The following is a 20,718-nucleotide window of genomic DNA, read 5'->3' as shown; positions in this document are numbered from 1 at the left end:
AAAAAATGTTAAAACAAAAAGTTTGTTTCCCTGTTTGTTCCTCTTTGGTTCATGGTCTCTGGTATAGTTTTTTAAGTTCAATCCCAGAGTCTATTTGGAAGCACTCACATAGACTATGCAAGCCATCAAGAGAACTTTGAGAGTCTTTCTCTATAACTACAACTTTTCTAAAGTGGCAGACATGAGATTTGTAGCCTTTATTATCATTTATTTGAAGCTCCAGATATTTCAGGACCAAACTGAGAATGGACCTAGTGAGTGGACAACCATCTTGTAACACTCTGAAGTCATCAGAAGAATTGCTGGCTTTGGGGAGAATAATCTCTAAAACACTGATCTCCTGTGTTGAAACTACACCCCCATGAACAAAATCTTTAAAAAGGGTGATATTCATTTTTGGAGACTCTTTTTGAGATTTAGTTTGAGACTCTTTTTGAGATTTGCTTAGACAATTTTTAAACAGTGAGTTTAAGATGTTTTCTAAGAAAGTCCATTTTATTTCCTGTTGTTTTAATGTGAATGTCAGAAAGTAAACGTTATCTTTTTCTTCTTCTTGCTCTGAGTTTCCTTCTTCTTCTTCTTCTTGCTCTGAGTTTCCTTCTTCTTCTTCTTCTTGCTCTGAGTTTCCTTCTTCTTCTTCTTCTTGCTCTGAGTTTCCTTCTTCTTCTTCTTCTTGCTCTGAGTTTCCTCCTTCTTCTTCTTCTTCTTGCTCTGAGTTTCCTTCTTCTTCTTCTTCTCCTTCTTCTTCTTCTTCTTGCTCTGAGTTTCCTTCTTCTTCTTCTTCTTGCTCTGAGTTTCCTTCTTCTTCTTCTTCTTCTTCTTGCTCTGAGTTTCCTTCTTCTTCTTCTTCTTGCTCTGAGTTTCCTTCTTCTTCTTCTTCTTGCTCTGAGTTTCCTCCTTCTTCTTCTTCTTCTTGCTCTGAGTTTCCTTCTTCTTCTTCTTCTTCTTCTTCTTCTTGCTCTGAGTTTCCTCCTTCTTCTTCTTCTTGCACTGAGTTTCCTTCTTCTTCTTCTTCTTCTTCTTGCACTGAGTTTCCTTCTTCTTCTTCTTCTTGCTCTGAGTTTCCTCCTTCTTCTTCTTGCACTGAGTTTTCTTCTTCTTCTTCTTCTTCTTGCTCTGAGTTTCCTTCTTCTTCTTCTTCTTCTTCTTCTTCTTGCACTGAGTTTTCTTCTTCTTCTTCTTCTTGCTCTGAGTTTCCTTCTTCTTCTTCTTCTTCTTCTTCTTCTTCTTGCTCTGAGTTTCCTTCTTCTTCTTCTTGCTCTGAGTTTCCTCCTTCTTCTTCTTCTTCTTCTTCTTCTTCTTCTTCTTCCTGCTCTGAGTTTCCTTCTTCTTCTTCTTGCTCTGAGTTTCCTTCTTCTTCTTCTTCTTCTTCTTGCTCTGAGTTTCCTTCTTCTTCTTGCTCTGAGTTTCCTTCTTCTTCTTCTTCTTCTTCTTCTTCTTGCACTGAGTTTCCTTCTTCTTCTTCTTCTTCTTCTTCTTCTTCTTCTTCTTCTTCCTGCTCTGAGTTTCCTTCTTCTTCTTCTTCTTTTTTCTTCGAGGATGCATTCAGTAGCAATTTGAGGCGTTTGGCCAGAATCATAGTGAAAATCAAATATTTCACATTGAAATGTTTTTTACCATCTGATGTGGTTATACATGAATTGAATTTTTTAGGAAACTGTCTTTTTTTCATCCAGTCATTAAAATCTAATTTTAAATGCTCTGTTAACGGACAGCAGTTGTTCTTGTAAGTTTGTACACTTTCACCATCAGGTCGTTCGTGCCCAGAGTCAGTCAAAGACTTGATCACGCTCAGTATTTCAGCTCCATTGATCTTTCCTGCTCTTCTGTCTGGTTCAACACTTAATTCGTTTTTATTTAAATGTAAAGCAACATCTGACACTTTATTGCTCGGTTTTTCTTTTATTTTGAGAATTATTGATAAAGGAGAATGATCCTGATTTTTTTTATCGACATGGATATCTTTTATTCTATCCAAATTGTCTTCAGACAAGAGAAACATGTCTATTCTAGATTGACATCTGTTTCTAGAGAAAGTGAATCCCTCAGATTTCGGTTTATAGTATGCCCAAGTATCCATAAGATTTAGAGAGGAAGTGAATTTTTTAAATGTGTCCCATTCTGCTGTATGTTTAGCTTGTTTTGCTTCAGATTTTCGATCAATAATAAGGTTGACAACTACATTGAAATCACCTCCAACCACAAGTACTCCCTCAGCAGTTTCCCTCAAGTAATCCTGCAGTCTTTTTAGCACATTTTTGTCAGCTTTGTGATTGTACACATTAACAAGAGTGAACAGCTCACCATAAAGATGACAGAAGAGTACAAGGTAGTTTCCACTGGAATCTTCATCATGAGAAATATAATGAAAATTTACACCACCTTTTATCAGGATGGCCACTCCTGCACTTCGAGAAACATAGACTGTGAAGAAACGTTGCCAGCCTTGAAGAGTTTCTAAAATATTGATGTTTTTGGGCCCAATTTTTGTCTCTTGCAAGAAGACTATATCCACCTCAGTGTTTTTAGACAGACCTTCAGTGATCGGTTTTATGTTTTTTTTCCCACCAATGTTCCATGTGACAAAACAAAGTTCTTTGGATGATTCCATTATAATGCAGTATTTAGTTGTGAATCCTGTGTGGAGCAAGTGCAAAAAACAAAAAATAAATCATTATTAAAACAACAAAACAACCATAGGCGTAAATCCCGGGGGGGACAAGACCCCCCCTATCTGAGGCTTGTCCCCCCTAAAAATATCATTACAAGCGACTCTGTGTATTGAAAATAATATAATGGACATATACTTAAAATAATTGTGTGATTAGTAAAACAAAATAAACGCAAAAAAAAAAAACGCTTTAAGTTCAGAAATGTTTAGATTCCCCCCCTCCCTTTCCTCACAGTGGTTTGGTCCACTGCCTGCTTTCCTCCTTTACCGATACACACACAAGTCCGGTGAGAGAGAGCAAGTTAGTTATGTGTAAGTAGGCTGTCAAGGCTGTTTTATTCTCTTTAAACATCGCGTGAAATGATTCTTTATCTTTAATACAGATGATGCTGGATCATTAATAAATTAGTCATGACAAAATAATTATGACATCTGATGTATTTTCTATGACCGATTATAAGGTTAACAGGCTTAATACTGTAGCTTGTCACCCACTACAACTAACACGGCGATAAGCCTGTGTGTGAACTGATAGTAGGCTAATATTGTAGACCTATGTGTTGGGTTTCGTTCAATATGATGTCAAGTGGCAGATCAGTGGGTTTAATGCGGTTGAATTAATGCGAAAGAGACATACTAGGTTTCAGACGAAAATAATAATTATAAGCCGCTTTTCCACTATCGGGCCGAACGGTTCTAAGAACGGTCAGGTACGGTTCCAGTTGTTTTTCCACGTGAGCCTGGTACGGCGCGGCACGATTACAAACCGTTCTCGGCCCGGAATTCTCGGCAGGGTTAGACAACCGTGCTGAACCGTGCTGTACAGCCGCTTTTCCACTATCGGGCCGAACAGTTCTCTTTGCTTAACCGTTCCGTTCCGTGCCGATCCGGGCCAGTCAGCACGGATACGGTTTCGTTTTCCACTGCGGGGCTGATAACGGATCTCTGTGGAATGCGTCAGTCGTTGCCGTGGTAACACAAGTGTTTACATATGATATGAGGTGTAAATAACCACCGCGTTATGGAGGATGATCAGAAATTTCTTCAGATTTTATTACTAATTTGTGTTTACATTGCTCAAAATAGCGCGCTTAGCAAGCTACGGAGAAACTAGCAGCCAGGCAACAGACAAGTGACAGATCCTGAGTGGCGACGTCATGCACACGCACTCTACCATCACGGCTCAGCCGAGAATTCCGGGCCGAGAACGGTTTGTAATCGTGCCGCGCCGTACCAGGCTCACGTGCAAAAACAACTGGAACCATACCTGACCAAAACCGTTCGGCCCGATATGACCGCGTGGTGAACCATGAACTCATATTTAAACACGGTCTCCATGCTATGTGCATGCTGTGTACACATATCTATCCTTACAAGTACAATTTTGGCTGTATTATTTGTGTCCCCTTCAAAAATTGCTCTTGAGAAATTTTACGTTTATTGTCCCCCCCCTACTGTCAGATGAAATTTACGCCCCTGAAAACAACATAATTTTATCAATACTATTCTACGAAACAGTTACACATAATTAGCATAAACGACCAGACTGAATAGCAGCCCCATTTATTTACAATAAATTTGTAAAAAGGCAACCCAAAAACAGCAATGTCAACATTAAGCCATATGCAATTAGTAGGCACAATAACTAAAATCTGATTTTTAGAATAACATGAATGAGAATGTCAACCTTACATTTACAAGAGGTTCTATAACCACAATTAAAATGGTTACACTGCTCATCCACATTCACTGGTTCCTCTGCATTAGAATCCAGAATGCTGGGTGTGAAAGAGCTGATAGAGTGGTAGATAACCTTTACGTTACTTTCATTATAATAAACATTAAATTAAAACATTAAATTGACAGCCAATTTGATGTAACAACTATGTATTTGTTTAATAGATTGCTAATAAACTCGGTGAAACAGTGTAAAACTCACCTTTTCAACTAGGTCAAAATAGTCATATTCCTCCGGAACTTATGTTATTGGTATTGCTCAAGAGGTTTTATGACAATCATCTGGTAGATCTGGAATCACGTAACTGTAGGGTGGAGCATTATTGTTCTTAAATGGCTTTAAAAAAATGTAGGTGTGTTCTCAGAGCTTTATACGTAACATGTATTTACAATTACTAGGCTGAAAGAAAGGTGATTTTCACTAAGCTTAGCTGATATAATTTAAGGTGCTGTGATTTTAATGGTTAAGGTTCACAATAAGGTTTAAATTTTATTTATTTATTTACCATTGAGCAAACTTTCTTTATTCCTCCCCCCCCAACTCCCCCCCAAATTAAAGGGTTACTCCACCCCAAAATTAAAATTTTGTCATTAATCACTTACCCTCATGTCGTTCCAAACCCGTAAAAGCTTTGTTCATCTTCGGAACACAATTTAAGATGTTTTGGATGAAAACCGGGAGGCTTGTGACTGTCCCATTGACTGCCAAACAATTTTCACTGTCTTGGCCCAGAAAAGTATGAAAGACGTAACGTTATGAAGCTACGAGAATACTTTTTGTACACAAAATAACAAAAATAAAGCAGTCTGCGTCCAGCGGGGATTAACCTAAATGGCGCTACGCTTACGCAGTGGAGATGAATTGTTGAATAAATTCGTTATTTTTGTTATTTTGCATACAGAAAGTATTCTTGTAGCTTCATAACATTACGGTTGAACTACTGATGGCAGATGGAATATTCTGATGACGTCTTTCATACTTTTCTGGGCCAAGACAGTGAAAATTATTTGGCAGTCAATGGGACAGTCACAAGCCTCCCGGTTTTCATCCAAAATATCTTAAAATGTGTTCCTAAGACAAACGAAGCTTTTACGAGTTTGGAACGACATGGGGGTAAGTGATTAATGACAAAATTTTCTTTTTGGGGTGGAGTAACTCTTTAAGGGTGATTGCGACGTAACGTCAAATGGGACAGTATAACTATACAGAATTTATTTTCTCACTTAAAAGTGAAAACAAAAACTTTTTTTTGCTGAGCCCTATGTAAGACCACATAATTAAAATGGGATGCCTTCATTGGTGTGACATCATGTAGGTGGGCAGGGTAGGCATCAAACTGAAAGTTGACTGTGCCCTAAATAAAGAAATCCCTAAATATTCACAAGCACTTAAATATTCATGAACTAGTTAGATTTTTCTCAAATAAAAATTCTGAAATAGAAGCATTCTGAAAATAGAAGCTTTATAGATAAACAATAATAATAATAATAATAATAAATATAGCTGCAAGCAGCGATTACCTGGGTTCAAGCACTTTAAGGCCTTTATTGCATCTAAGCTGTTATAGTCTAGGCCAACCTGAAATTTTGGACTGACATTACAACACATCTATGATGAAGAATCTTGCTACACACACATACTCAACCTGAAATGAAAGGGCTTAAGTATAATACTTAATACAAAGCATACTTACACATGCAAACACATTTTGTTGAAGATATAGAGATTTAATGTAAATGATAGGTAACAAAATGCTTACTGCAAGTCTTCTCTTTATAATGCAATGTTCAGGTTTCACTGTAATCATAATGTGTCATAATTGCAAATGATTCTCCAAGTAAATGAAGTGGCAAAGTCTGACAAAATGTGATAATGAATGTTATCATAGTGACTTTATAATTTATAGACATGAATACAAATGGCAGACCTGTAAATAGAGCTATATTTGTGAGCAGAATGAGCCAATTAATGGTCTTCTGCTGCCATCTAGTGGCTAAAATGGCAATTCCAGGGATTTGGCCATTTTAATGTACTGTTTTTCACCTTTTTAACCGTTATAGAGGAAACTTATGTCTGATCCCCTTAAATTTTGCATTTTGCATGCTTCTCTACAATCATATGACACACATACTCACCTTTCATGACGTTTTCAGCTTTCTTTTAGGAATTATAGGGTTTTGACACTATATTAAGACCATATTATGAAATGGCCCTGTTGTAGCTGTCCAAATGCAAATGTTCAGCATTTTTTTGATAATTATTGACCTAGAGAGTCTAGAGAATTGTACTGCAGTGATTTTATTGGTTTTGAGTTTAAAACCTAGGACTACTTCACAAAAGTAGTTTAAAAAAACAAAAAAAACCTCAAATACTTAAATAACAGTTTGATTGACAGCAGTGATCCTAGAGGCAAAGTTGTTCAGAATGAGATATGCTATGAAGATATAGTGAAAAAGTTTTCATGAAGTTTCGTAAAGTTTTGAGTTTTCGTTTAGGTTTTATAGGCTTTTGGTATTATGCCATGTCTAACATTACTTCTTCCTGTCCACTGGAGGGCACTGTTTGACATAGGTTGAGTTAAAATCCAGTTTGACAACTTTTTTTGTTATGCTTCATAGCCTAAAAGCACGCAAAGCACAGCGGCCATCTCGCAGCAGAGAGATTGCGTGTTTCTTTCATCTTTTCTTCCTTCTGTTGTGTAAAACCCCTAAGAAGCTTTGCTTGTAAGTCTATCGTTTATATTCGGTAATTTTTATACTTTGTTTATATTTTGTTAAGAGTTATAAATGTTGGAAGCATGCTAGCCTTTCACATGCATTATATTTACATTCATAGATCAGTATAACTAACGTTACTGCATTTCAATGTAAATGTAAACATTGAATAATTAATGTGTTACTGTATTTTGTTTGTTTTATTTAAGTAAGCATTGTATTTATTTTGCAGTTTCACAAAAGAATGTAACGGAGATTGAACTACATGATTGCACTCAAGCAAAAGTAAAGAGAAAATTTACTCAATCATCTGAGTGGTCATTGAAGCTGATCAGTCATCTCCTTGCAATGTTTGGCTATCTGTATATGCATGCTCGACACGCATGCAGAGGACAGAATAGTGAAAAAGCAACATCACGACGGGTAGAACACAGCACTTACAAGAAGAACAGCTATCCAGTTATTTCAGCCATCACAACTGATTCAAGATGGAAGTTAAAGAGAAAGCTGAGGAGCAGCCACAGACATCGAACGTCTCACTCAGTCGACTGGAAGCCAGGTCAGTGATATCTGCATCTTCCAAGAGCTCAAGATCATCCACAGCAAGCATGGCAGCTACCAGAGCGCGGGCTAAAGCGGAAGCAGTGAGATCACGTACAACCTTTGTCGAGAGAGAGGCTGAGGTACTGCTAGAAAAGGCTAAACTGGAATCTGAACTGTTATCTCTACAGCATAAAAAGGAGGTTGCAGCAACAGCAAGAGAGGCCGACATTCTGGAAGCAGCCACAGCAGAGATAGAGTCAGGAGAAATTTATATGGCAATTGACGCCACAGCAAATACACAGGAGACGCACAAAGGACTATGTGGATAGTCTTTCTGGATCAAGTTTTCACTGTCTTCCTCCTGTTAAAGCAGAGCTTTACTCCCATGATCAAGAACAGTTCATGACAATGCCTGCACTGCCCACCACGACTGCCACAAGCCATGTTCCATAAGATGCTGGCAGATTGACCTGCATGTCTACTCCCAAACCATACCAAGTAAGTCAGCCTAGAATTCCCAGCACACCGCTATCATTTCCCCAGCACACTCCTGTTAACCTGCCATACATATCGTTCTCTCGTAACCAAGCATATGGACAAGTTCCTGTTTCAGAGAAATCTAACAAACCTCAGACTCCCTACCTCAGCAGTACAACACAACAGCCATCCTCTTCAGACCACATAGGTATGAGTGAAATAGCTAGATACCTTGTGCGTCGTGAGCTTGTTAACTCAGGGCTTAGTAAGTTTGACGATTGCCCGGAAAATTACTTGGCATGGAAGTCATCAATTATTAATGCTCTAGAAGGACTATTGCTCACCCCTAGCGAGGAGCTTGATCTTCTGATAAGGTGGTTAGGACCAAAGTCTTCAGAACAAGTTAAGAGAGTAAGAGCGGTTCATGTTGCCGATCCAGCAGCTGGCTGTAGAATGGCATGGTCCCGTCTAGAAGGAAGCTTCGGGAGTGTGGAAATAATTGAGAGAACACTTTTTGATAAGCTGGACTGTTTCCCTAAAATCAGCAACAAAGAACCCCAAAAGTTAAGAACTTGCAGATCTTCTCAAGGAGGTGGAGTCAGCAAAGACTGGAGGCTTCTTACCTGGGCTCTCTTTTCTAGACACAGCGCGGGGTGTGGCACCTATTGTCAACAAGCTTCCTCCTAACCTCCAAGAGAAGTGGATGTCCCAAGGGTCTCAATACAAGCTTCAGTTCCAGGTACCATTTCCTCCATTCTCATTTTTCGCGGATTTTGTATGCAGGAAAGCCTACATACGCAACGACCCAAGTTTCACGTTTCACTTATCTTCGACTGCCCCTGTAAAGCCAGAAGTTTCAGTGAAAAGAGGCGGACCACTGAAAAGCTTCATCTCTACTCACAAAACTGAGATTGCACAAACAACCAGCTCTACCGATTCACTGAATCGTAAACCAGATATCAACAGACAGTGCCCCATTCACAAAAAACCCCATCCCCTCAAACGATGCAGAGCCTTCAGAGCTAAGAGTAATGAGGAACGGAAAGCGTTTTTGAAGGAGCATAATCTCCGTTTCAGATGTTGTTCTTCGAGCGACCATGTGGCCAAAGACTGTGATGTAAGCATACAGTGCACAGAGTGTGGCAGCAACAAACATGTCACAGCCCTTCATCCTGGACCACCTCTATGGATGCTAAAAGTACCCAACGCAGAGCATGGCGGGGAGAAGGAAAGTTCAAACCCTTCCATTAACTCTAAATGCACAGAGGTCTGTGGAGGTACTAATAGTTCACGATCTTGTTCAAAAATCTGTCTCATCAAAGTTCACCCCAAGGGAGAGCCAGACAAATCACTGAACGTCTATGCTATACTTGACGATCAAAGTAATCGTTCACTTGCCAGGTCTAGGTTCTTCGACCTCTTCAATCTCAAGAGTACAGAATTTCCCTACACCCTGTGCACGTGTGCTGGGGTCACAGAAATGTCTGGGAGGCGAGCTAGGGACTTCATCGCACACCCTCTAGATGGCAGTCTGTCAGTCCGACTCCCTACGCTCATTGAGTGCAACTGCATTCCTGAGGACAGGTCACCCACTCCCGAAGCAGCAAAACACCACCCACATCTCAAATCTATTGCTCATCTCTCCTCTAGATCCAAATGCTCAAATACTTCTCCTTCTTGGACGTGATAATAAGGTAAGAGAGCAACACAGTGGGCCACAAAATGCTCCCTATGCTCAAAGACTGGATGGGTTGTGGTCGGCGAAGTCTGTCTTGGTGCTGCTCACAAGCCCTCAACTGTGAGTGTTTACCACACAAACATTCTAGAAGATGGGCGTCCATCCTGCTTTAGCCCACGTCCCACTAAGCTCTACCTCAAGGAGATATTAACTGCACAGCCAAGTGTTAAAGCCTCTCTGTTTCCTCAGCTTGCTCCCAGCCCATCAGCCACCTCAATCTTCGAAAGTACGAAAGATGATGAAAAGATGTTAAAAGTGGTATTATACTTAATACCAGACGGGGAGTATTATGCCATGTCTAACATTACTACTTCCTGTCCACTGGAGGGCACTGTTTGACATAGGTTGAGTTAAAATCCAGATTGACACAACTTTTTTTGTTATGCTTCATAGCCTAAAAGCACGCAAAGCACAGCAGCCATCTCGCAGCTTCTTCCTTCTGTTGTGTAAAACCCCTAAGAAGCTTTGCTTGTAAGTCTATCGTTTATATTCGGTCATTTTTATACTTTGTTTGTATTTTGTTGAGAGTTATAAATGTTGGAAGCATGCTAGCGTTTCACATGCATTATATTTACATTCATAGATCAGTATAACTAACGTTACTGCAGTTCAATGTAAATGTAAACATTGTATAATTCATGTGTTACTGTATTTTGTTTGTTTTATTTAAGTAAGCATTGTATTTATTTTGCAGTTTCACAAAAGAATGTAACGGAGATTGAACTACATGATTGCACTCAAGCAAAAGTAAAGAGAAAATTTACTCAATCATCTGAGTGGTCATTGAAGCTGATCAGTCATCTCCTTGCAATGTTTGGCTATCTGTATATGCATGCTCGACACACACACATGCAGAGGACAGAATATTTGGGTCTATTATTGATCTAGAGAGTCCAGAGAATTGCGCTGCAGTGATTTGATCGAGATTGAGTGAAAAAAAAAAACACAAAAATAACTCCTTAGCGCCAACTAGTGCCCGATTTCTTTCAAAATTCTTACAGACCTTTAGGGCCACGAGTTGAAAATGCCCACTGAGTTTCGTTCTGATCGACCTCCGTTAACCTTGTCAAATAGGTGCTTAAAATTCTTTGGCCAATGGCGGCCATTTATTTTCAGATACGCAAATGTCCTCATAGACTCGTGTGCCACTTTGGACAAAGACAGTGCATACCAATTTTCAAGTCGATCGGACCAACGTTGTGAAGTTAGTCATTTTTAATTTTTTTCCATCTTATAGCGCCACCAAGTGGCATAGCTGTGCAATTTTTTTTACATTTTTTTTTTTGACCAAAGATTGAGCTCTTACACATGCGTACCGAGTTTGGTGAAAATATCTCATTCCGTTCATGAGTTATAGCCATTTTAGTAAAAATGTCCCCTCCCCTTACAAATGTTTTGGCTATGCAACGGTGAGTGATCGGGCAAAAACCTAGGACTAGAAACCCTAACAAAAGTAGGTTTTGAATTTACTTCAAAATGGCGGGAAAACTGGACCTCGTAGGGCGAATCTGAATCTTTCTTGGCTTTTGTTCATCTTGACCCAAGGATTCCAAAAGAATTTTGAGTCTACGACAAACAGTCTAGGAGATATATGAGTGATTTCACTTTTTTGTTCGCTGTAGCGCTCCCCTATTGGCCGATTGGTGTGAGTTTTTGTCAGGTTCTCCCCAAATTGAGCTCTAACATCTGGCTAAGTTTCAAGTCCAAGGAATTTGTTTTGGTGACAGAAGCTCCACAGTGCGACAGAATGACAGTGACAAGACAGATAATAAAGATAATAATATACAAAATAGACACTGTGCAAAATAGCACAAACACAATATAAAAAATAGACAATTTAGTATGTACAGGTATGTTAGGTGCAAATTTGAAATGTAATAAGTATGTGTGTTAAGTAAATAAATGTATAATAGTGTTGTGTGTTTCATGTTCATTGTTAAGTGTTCAAGTGTTCATGAGATGGATTGCCTGAGGGAAGAAACTGTTCCTGTGCCTGGCCATTCTGGTGCTCAGAGCTCTGCAGCGTCATGGGAACATTACGGGAACGTTCCCAGACAACAGACGTTCTTACATTCTCTGTTGGTGAGCCAAGAAAGTATACTTAACATAATAGCACATTCTCGTTAGGTTTGGAGAATGTTCTGCTAACATTCTCAGAATGTTCTTATTTGGTTTCCATAAAAATAACCTTAGGGGAACCATATGCAAATGTTAGGGGAATGTTTCCAGACAACAGACCTTCTAAAATTCTCTGCTGGTTAGGCAGGAAAGTTTTCTTTATGTAACAGAACATTCTCCTAACGTTCTCAGAATGTTCTTATTTGTTTCCCATTAAAATAAGCAAACAGGAACAATTAGGGAACGTTAGGAGAACGTTTCCAGACAGCTGTCATTCTAACATTTTCTGTTGCTGAGCCAGGAAATCATTCTTTATGTAACAGAACGTTCCCTTTCGGTTTTGGGAATGTTCTGCTAACGTTCTCTGAATGTTCTTATTTGGTTGAGTTCTTGCTCTTCTGGAGCTCAGGAGTTCTTGCTTAAAGCTTTATATAACATGGACATCATGCCTTTAATTATAACCATCAGAATAGAGCATTTTAGACTCATTTCTGAAGCACTGAACAGCTTGCACTTGCAAACAACAAAACAGCAGCAAAAATCAAATTCACTGCTTTTGAATCACACATTGTGCTCTGCTTAGGGGAACAAGTGAATAAAACAACAGTATGGTGGTAAAAATACACAACATTTGTTAGCAAATAATGAAAATAATGGCAAGTAGCACATAAGCAGGATTGAAGATGTTTTCCGTGTCATGTAAAGCAATAATCAGACTCCTGCTGTGTGTGTAAATGAAGCCAGTGTGTGTTGTTTACTGCAACTCTCAACGTTCAACATCATTTTTCTGTTAGTGTAACTCTGAAATTACAGATCTGAATGTTATGTTTTGCGATATTTCTATCTCCATAGACAGAACAGTGGCTACTCCATCAGTCCTGACCGCAAACCTGCAGCACACAAAGATAATTGCTACTCATGTCACTTGCACATTTATGAATACATTTTTTATTTGTAAAAAATATGTACTTTTGCCAAACTGGTTTAAAAGCAGTGCTAAAAAGCTGTTTTATTCCACATGAGTGATTCCCCTTCATAGTGTTCAGATCATGTTCTTACAGTACAAAATCTTTATATTACTGCACACTTTTAATCATGGTTCACAGATGCATATTGACTTTTTTTGCATCTTTAATTGAAAATGTTTGTTTTTGCGTGATGTTTCATCCACACCAACAGGTGTCAGTATAAAGTCCAAGAGTACCAGAAACGAAATATGACTTATTGCATCTGTAACAGTAAATGTTCTCAGACTGTTCTGGCATTAGGAACAAATGTTCCACCAGTAACATTAATAAAAACATTCATTCAGAATTACTTGGTCTTTAATAGCGTTCTCAAAACATTAGTTAAAAAAAAAAAAAAAACATTCAAAAGTTGCACTCAATCACTTAAAAACATTATACAAATATATGATTTTAAAAAATTTTTATTTAAAATATTTAATTGAATTAGATTTAGATTCAGACGTACAGTGATGTCAGACGCGTGAGGGAATCTGGATCTGAGCAGATCATGTGCTGCTTTGACAGTAATGAGAAATGATCTCTCGGGTCAGCAAAGTGATTTCTGATTCACCACAAGCTTCACCAAACTGAAAAAATGGCCAAAATATGAAGAGCTCATTTGCAAAAACAGATAACTCATTAAAAAGTTTCAAAAATCATGTTTTTTTTATTATCCTGCATTCCAGTTAATATCAATCAAACTTAAGTTGGGTCGTTTTGATTAAATAGTAATAATAACTAAAAAAATAATGCTAAAAAACATGATTTTAGAAAATTTATAAAAACGGAGTTATCTGCTTTTGCAAATAAACTCTTCATATGTTTCTCAAACTTTCTCACATCTGCTACTACCGTTGCAAAATGTCAACTATATTATCGTTTAAATCTAATCTGCTAAACGCAGCTATAGGCATGAAAATACTGAGATATTAGAAACATCGGCATCATGATTTTCTGTGAAGCTGCGTTGAAACGATGTGCATTGTGAAAATAATGTTGAATTTGATTGTTTAGACAAACAGCCCAAATTCACATCTACTGTTGTGCCAGGGTTATTATCATTCAACTAAAACCATAAAAAACATTTTCATGACTTAAAATAAAATAAACGTTAAGTGAAATAAAATGAAAAAGAAAAAACTTAATACAATTTAAAAAATTTTTTTCCAGCTTTAGTTACCAAATTAAAAATGACTTATTTCCGTTTAGTTTAACGTGAAGTACATTTACATTTATGCATTTAGCAGATGCTAGTTTGAACCAAAGTGACCTGCAAAGGTGAAACAAAGCAAAAACTACTAATATAACTAAAACTAAAACTGAAATAAAATTAATAAAAACTATATAGACATAAAAAAACGAATAAAAATGACAAAATACACAAAACATTTCTAAAACTTTAACTTTAAAATTAGTCAAAACGGAAATTATTGGTTATTATAGTAAAACTAAAGCTATAAAAATTGTATTAATTGAAATAAATTAATGTTAACAGAAATAAAACAAAAACACAACTTATTTCAGCTGATTGCCAAGTCAACATTTCTCATTTTCATTTAGTTTTAGTTGAAAAACTAATTAAATTAAAACTAAATAAATAAACATTAATAAAAACTATAGACATCTAAAAAAATTCAAAACAAACAAACAAACAAACCAAAAATTAAATAAACAAAAAATCTGAAAACACAAACAAAAACAAAACCACACAACAAAATTACTAGTTAAAATGAAAACTGAAAATACAAAAAAAAAAGATTGAAAACAGAATCTATTTATTTTCTGTGTGTGTGTATACAGTACACACACACACACACACACACAACACACAATTATTGTAGTTACATGCATTTCATTTTAATTTTACTTCCTTTAAAACTTCAATTCATATTCAATTCAAATTCAGTTAAATTCTTAACTGAATTTGATAATTATAATATATATATATATGCCACATGTTGCAGTTCACTCTGGTTCCTCAGTTCACTCGTGTGCACGAGAATGTGACAAAACAACATGTGACATTTTGTCTCGCTATGCTGCTACTTGTTGAATAGATTGTTAATGGAAAAGATACATTGTTTTATTTATTTAAATATATATATTTAAATATACATATATATATATATATATATATGTGTGTGTCTGTGTTTGTGTGTGTGTGTGTGTGTATAAATTAATTCATATAATATTTACTTTGTTGTTGAACAACATTTAAAATTCCTCCTGCAAAATAAATCAGTATACAAAAACCAAGTAATAACTAAAATAAAAATGTCTACAATAAAAAGTAGAACTTTGAAAGTAGCAATATATTAATTTAAGAAATACAAACTTAAATTTATGTAATAAATGTAAATAAATGTATAGATACATTAGAAGTTGTTTATTAATTAAAAATATGTATATATTATATTATTGTTAAAAATATTTATTTTTTGAAACATTTTAAAAACCGGACATGTCGAATGTTCACAAATACACTTTTAAAAAGAAAGGTTTTGTTTCCCCAAAGAACCATTCAGTGAACCGTGTGAAGAACATTTGAATACGTTTTTCCACTTTAAAGTAAACCTTTTGTGGAATGAAAAGGTTCCATGGATGGTAAAGGTTTTTGATGCCAATAAAGAACCTTTATTTTTAACATATTTGTGTTCGCTTGGGCATTATTCCAGAGCAAGAGGGTCAAAGTTCAGGGTCCGTCAGTGGCATCGGCTGATGACCGTTAACACAGAAACAGCTGGTTCTGGAATATTCTCACCTCTGGTTTCTGTTGTTCTGTACGAGAGCCTGAGGGTGAGTCAAACACATGTGGTCTCTGAGCTTCTGAGCGGCTCAACTCTCATCGGATAACAGCAGCTTCCTCTGGACTCTGATCTGAGCCGCTCACCCATCCGTCTCCAGAGCTCCGATCTCACCAACCTACAGAGAGGAGGCATTTATATTCAGTCAGAAATTACTCTTTTCATGTTGGAATCTTCTGTTAGACTGTTTATGTTACCCAAATATGAATCATTTCTTCATTAAATTACAATCAAAATATGTTTCAAGGTTATTTATTCAGGAAATGATGTCGTTTAGTGTATTTGTTTCTGCACAAACCTTCAGCTCTGTCAAAAGGCATCAGAATGAAGCAGTTAAAACACTGCGAGGAAGGAAGGTACAATAACAAACTGATAGAAACGTCTCTGTCAGCACCTCCGATTCACACATTTGCTTTGCTTTTTCTGTCTCTCTCAGCCTGTCATTGTTTCACTCTCAATTTCTGTTTACTGCGCTGCACTGGCATGACAAAAGCTGCACTTTGTATTCAAGAGTGTTTGCAATTCAGCTGCGTGCAATGAGAAATTGAGCAAAATAAATGAAATAATGACTACAAATAACAAGTAAAACATCAATGAAACTACAACTTAAAACTACAACTACTTAAGTAGAAATAAGAACATTTAAGTAACAACTAATTTAATTAAATGTATGGATGTATTTTTATTTTTTATTTTTTATTAATGGTTATTGCAACAATATGCATATAAAAAAACATATAACATAAACAGAAAATAAATTTAAGTCTAAAAAAATAATAAAACTAATTAAGTAAATACCTATGTAAATATATGGAAGTAATGCACTGAAAGTAGTTTTTTATTGAATAGTTTTCATTTAATGGTTATAGAAGATAACAATTAAAAACAAAATATTTAACAACAACAACAACAACAACAAAAACTCGTATAACATGAATAAAAAATATATTAATATAATATTTACTTTTCTGATAAATAATATTTGAAACTTCAACACCTCTTTTTAATATTTTTTTTTAAGAAAGAAGCACCTTCTGCAAAAACAAAATAAATAAATACAATAAAAATACAACTAAAATAAATAAATGCATGCAGAAAATATATAAAACAGTACAAAAGTAAATAAATTATGAAAAATGCCACCACAAAAGTAGCAATCAATCAATTTAACAACAAAAAATACTCAAGTAATTTATGTAAATGTATGAAATGCACTGAAAGTTGTTTTTAATATTTAAACATTTTAATTTACATTTTTTTTATTAATGGTTATTGCCAGAAGAATTCAAACAAACAAACAAACAAACAATAAATAAATAAATAAAATAATAATAATAATAATCTCATAACACGAACAGAAAATAAATCAGCTAATATAATATTTACTGATGAACAACATTTGAAGCTTTAGCACCTCTTTTCTATGATACTTCAGTGAGAAAGAAGACAATTTACATGTATAAATATATAAAAAAATAATTTTTGCATCTCGCCCCTCTCTGTGTAAATCATATAAAGATGTTTGTGAATCTCAGACAGGAATAGAAGCAGCAGCAGCATCTCTGACACAGACTGTGAAAATTGTCACAGCGGTTTGAGTTCAGACTCGTTTAGTCATCCAATAGAATAAGAGATTAGAGATGAACCATCACAGACAGACAGACAGACAGACAGACGGACGGGTTTAGATTACAGAGAACACAGGCTTGTTTGAGTGAAACACTCGCCCTCAAGATACTCACTGCAGGAGCCAAAACCTCATCACACACACACACACACACATGCGCGCACTTTGGTGTCTTTTTGATCATGTCCTCTCATTTTCAAATCCCCAGACGCTCACCTATAAATCCTCAAATAATCAGGCTTCTGAGGCTTCTGTCACATTAGAAGTTCATTTGCACACTCATTTATATATTAATGATCTGTTCCAATAAATAACAGACATAAGATGAGAAGCTGGGCGACAAACACAAATGCGGAGCCTGAACATGAACATGGAAAAACTCTATTTAGTCTTAATCATTTTTCATCATCGCTCTGACACGTACAATTAAATATTCTGTTAAATCAATTAAATCATAATGTACTCACCATGGTGTTGTTCCAAATCTGTGTGACTGACTTTCTTCTGTGGAAAACAAAAGACAATATTCAGATTTCAATTCAATTGGCCAAAAAAAATAAAAAATAAAAAAATAAAATAAAATAAAATAAAATAAAATAATAAAAATAGGATTTACTTTGATACAACTTTCACTCAGAAATTGCTAGTACATTTCACAAATAATTGCAAAAAAATACAAGTTTAATGAAATTTATTTCAACATTTTGAAGTTGAAAGACTGAAATAGTAATGAATTAGTAGTAAAATAGAGATTTGTGTGTGTAGTTTTTAGTTTTGTAACGTTAGTAGACATGAACAATGAAAATACTTCTAAAACCTTTATTAATCTTTCAACATTTACTTATAGATTATTAAAATCGAATGCAGTTTTATCTTTTATTAACTTTAGCACTTAATACTGTAACAAACGCATTGCACTTTGTTAAACTAGTAGGAAAGTAAATGTTACCAAACTTCTAAATCCTTTAAGAAATGACTCAATATCTGACACCTCCAAAAATATTTTTATAATAGAATTTTGAGCATTAAAAAATTCCAGCATGTTTCCATAGTCAACATAATCATTTATCTCAAAAGATCATCACGATATGAGATCTTTTCACACAATATTGTAGAGTTTAAGTCGCATGAATTATCATTTTTGTTTAATTATGGTGACAGTAATTATTTTTCACACAGTTAACAAAGCGGTATTTTCCAGGCCTGTTTGTGAATGAAAACACATCCAGGATTATTTAGAGTGACTCCCACCTGTATGCAGCTGCAGGAGACTCGTAATTACAGCGTCCATGTCTAATTATATATTTACTTCATATGCGTTTAAATACAGCGGCACAGCCTACAGAACTGTATGACATAGCTAATTCATTCTTGAACATACAGTGAGATTTAAAAGAACATCAATCATTTAATCAAGTGTCTCTTCATTAATCTCACTTTTCTTCATCATGTTTGAAGTCTCAATGTCTTTTAATCAACTTTAAGTGATTTTTAGCAGATGTATGAAGTCAGTTCTCAAGTTCTCAAGTCTTGATCTGTTGTTTTAGCATTTACAACCCAAGAAGCTTCAGTCTGTCCGATGTTTTGCTTGTAAACGGTGTTTGTAAAGAAAGATGCACAATGAATGGCACGTCATTTATGCTTACTCTAATGCAACATGTCATTCCAAATAATTTTTGGAGTCACTTTATCATAGATATAACGATCATGTTGTGTTCCTGCACATTTACAGCTCATAGTTTCATTGCATTTCGGTTCATTTCTCTGTCAGATCTGGTGCTTTGGTTTTGGGTTTGACAGGTCTCTTTATAAGTGCATCATGAATCATTCATGTAATGTTTTTGGGACCCCTAACAGCACCTTGTCATGCAGAGGAGGAGAGTCCTGACAGATCTGACAGCTCACACAGACTCGTTTTAAAACTCTTACTCTGAAATCCCATTGAAAAACTCTTTTTCAAACATCTTCCATTACTTCCTCTAATGCACCCCGCCATCCACATCCGAACTATAATTATCTCATTTCCGAAATCGAAATCCCTTCATTACTTTTAAACACTCAGGCGTGTGTCTGAGTGTAAGACCTTTTCACATGCGACAACCGCGAAAACCATTTTGGCTAACTTTTGCTTAGAACAAAATCAATCAATATTCAAATCTCTTAATAAAACGAAACCAATCAATGTTCACATTTCTAACCAGAAAAAAAGAAAAGAAAAGACATTTACATTTAGCCATTTAGCAGATGCTTTTATCCAAAGCGACTTACAAATGAGGACAAGAGATTAATATTTAAATACATTATTTAAGACCAACATCTAAATCTTTTAAAAGAACAACACCAACCGATATTACAATTTTTGAATATAGAAAACAACCAATATTTAAATTTATGAATAGTACAAAACAAACAATAAAACCTCTTAATCTAACAAAACCAACTGATATTTAAAACTTAATGGAAAAAAACACTGACTTACATTTGAATCTCTTCATGGAACAAAACTGATATTTACAGTAAATGTCTTAACGGAAAAAAAGATGACATTCAAATTTCTTAATAGAACAAAATTGACCAATATTTAAATCTTTCAATAGAACAAAAACAAACAATATTTAAATCTCTGAACAAACCAAAACCGATCAATATTTAAATCTCCTAATAGAACAAACCTAATATTTAAACCTTTTAACAAAAAACAACAACTGACATTTAAGTCTCTTAATCAAACAAAACCAACCAATATTTAAATTTCGTAACAGAAAAACAGAAATTAAAATATTTTAACAGAACAACACCAACCGATATTTAAATCTTTGAATAGCAGAACAAAACCAATATTTCAATTTATGAATAGCACATAACAAACAATAAAATCTCTTAATCTAACAAAATCAAGCAATATGTAATATCTTAATGAAAAACAAAACAAAAACATTTAAAGCTCTTAACAGAACAAAACCAACCGATATTTAAATTTCCTAATGGAAAAACAAAACAACGACATTCAAATCTCTTAATAGAACAACACTGAACAATATTTAAATCTTTCAACAGAACAAAAACAACCGATATTTAAATCTCTTAATAGAACAAAACTAACCAACCAGTATTTAAATCTTTCAATAGAACAAAACTTACTAATATATTTAAGTCACTTATTAAAAAAACTGACAGATATTTAAATCTATATATTTAACTCTCTTAAGAGAAAAAAACCAACCGATATTTAAATCTCGTAATGGAACGAAACTGAAAATGTTTATTGTGAAAAGCAATTC

General features: G+C 35.4%; 1 protein-coding gene across 1 annotated transcript; it reads right to left on the bottom strand.

Moving 5' to 3' along the window:
* Positions 1–396: 396 nt before the first annotated feature.
* Positions 397–4,659, bottom strand: LOC131520647 (axoneme-associated protein mst101(2)-like). Its single transcript, XM_058745051.1, has 2 exons — positions 4,611–4,659; positions 397–2,637 (listed from the first exon to the last, which is right to left on the bottom strand). The coding sequence occupies exon 2, from the start codon at positions 1,543–1,545 to the stop codon at positions 523–525; it is 1,023 nt and encodes a 340-aa protein (XP_058601034.1). The 5' UTR covers positions 1,546–2,637; positions 4,611–4,659; the 3' UTR covers positions 397–522.
* Between the last annotated feature and the right edge of the window lie 16,059 nt (positions 4,660–20,718).

Source organism: Onychostoma macrolepis, chromosome 15, assembly GCF_012432095.1.
Source record: "Onychostoma macrolepis isolate SWU-2019 chromosome 15, ASM1243209v1, whole genome shotgun sequence".
Taxonomy (NCBI): domain Eukaryota; kingdom Metazoa; phylum Chordata; class Actinopteri; order Cypriniformes; family Cyprinidae; genus Onychostoma; species Onychostoma macrolepis.
The sequence above is the reverse complement of the archived record's forward strand: the minus strand, read 5'-3'. Positions and strand labels throughout refer to the sequence as shown.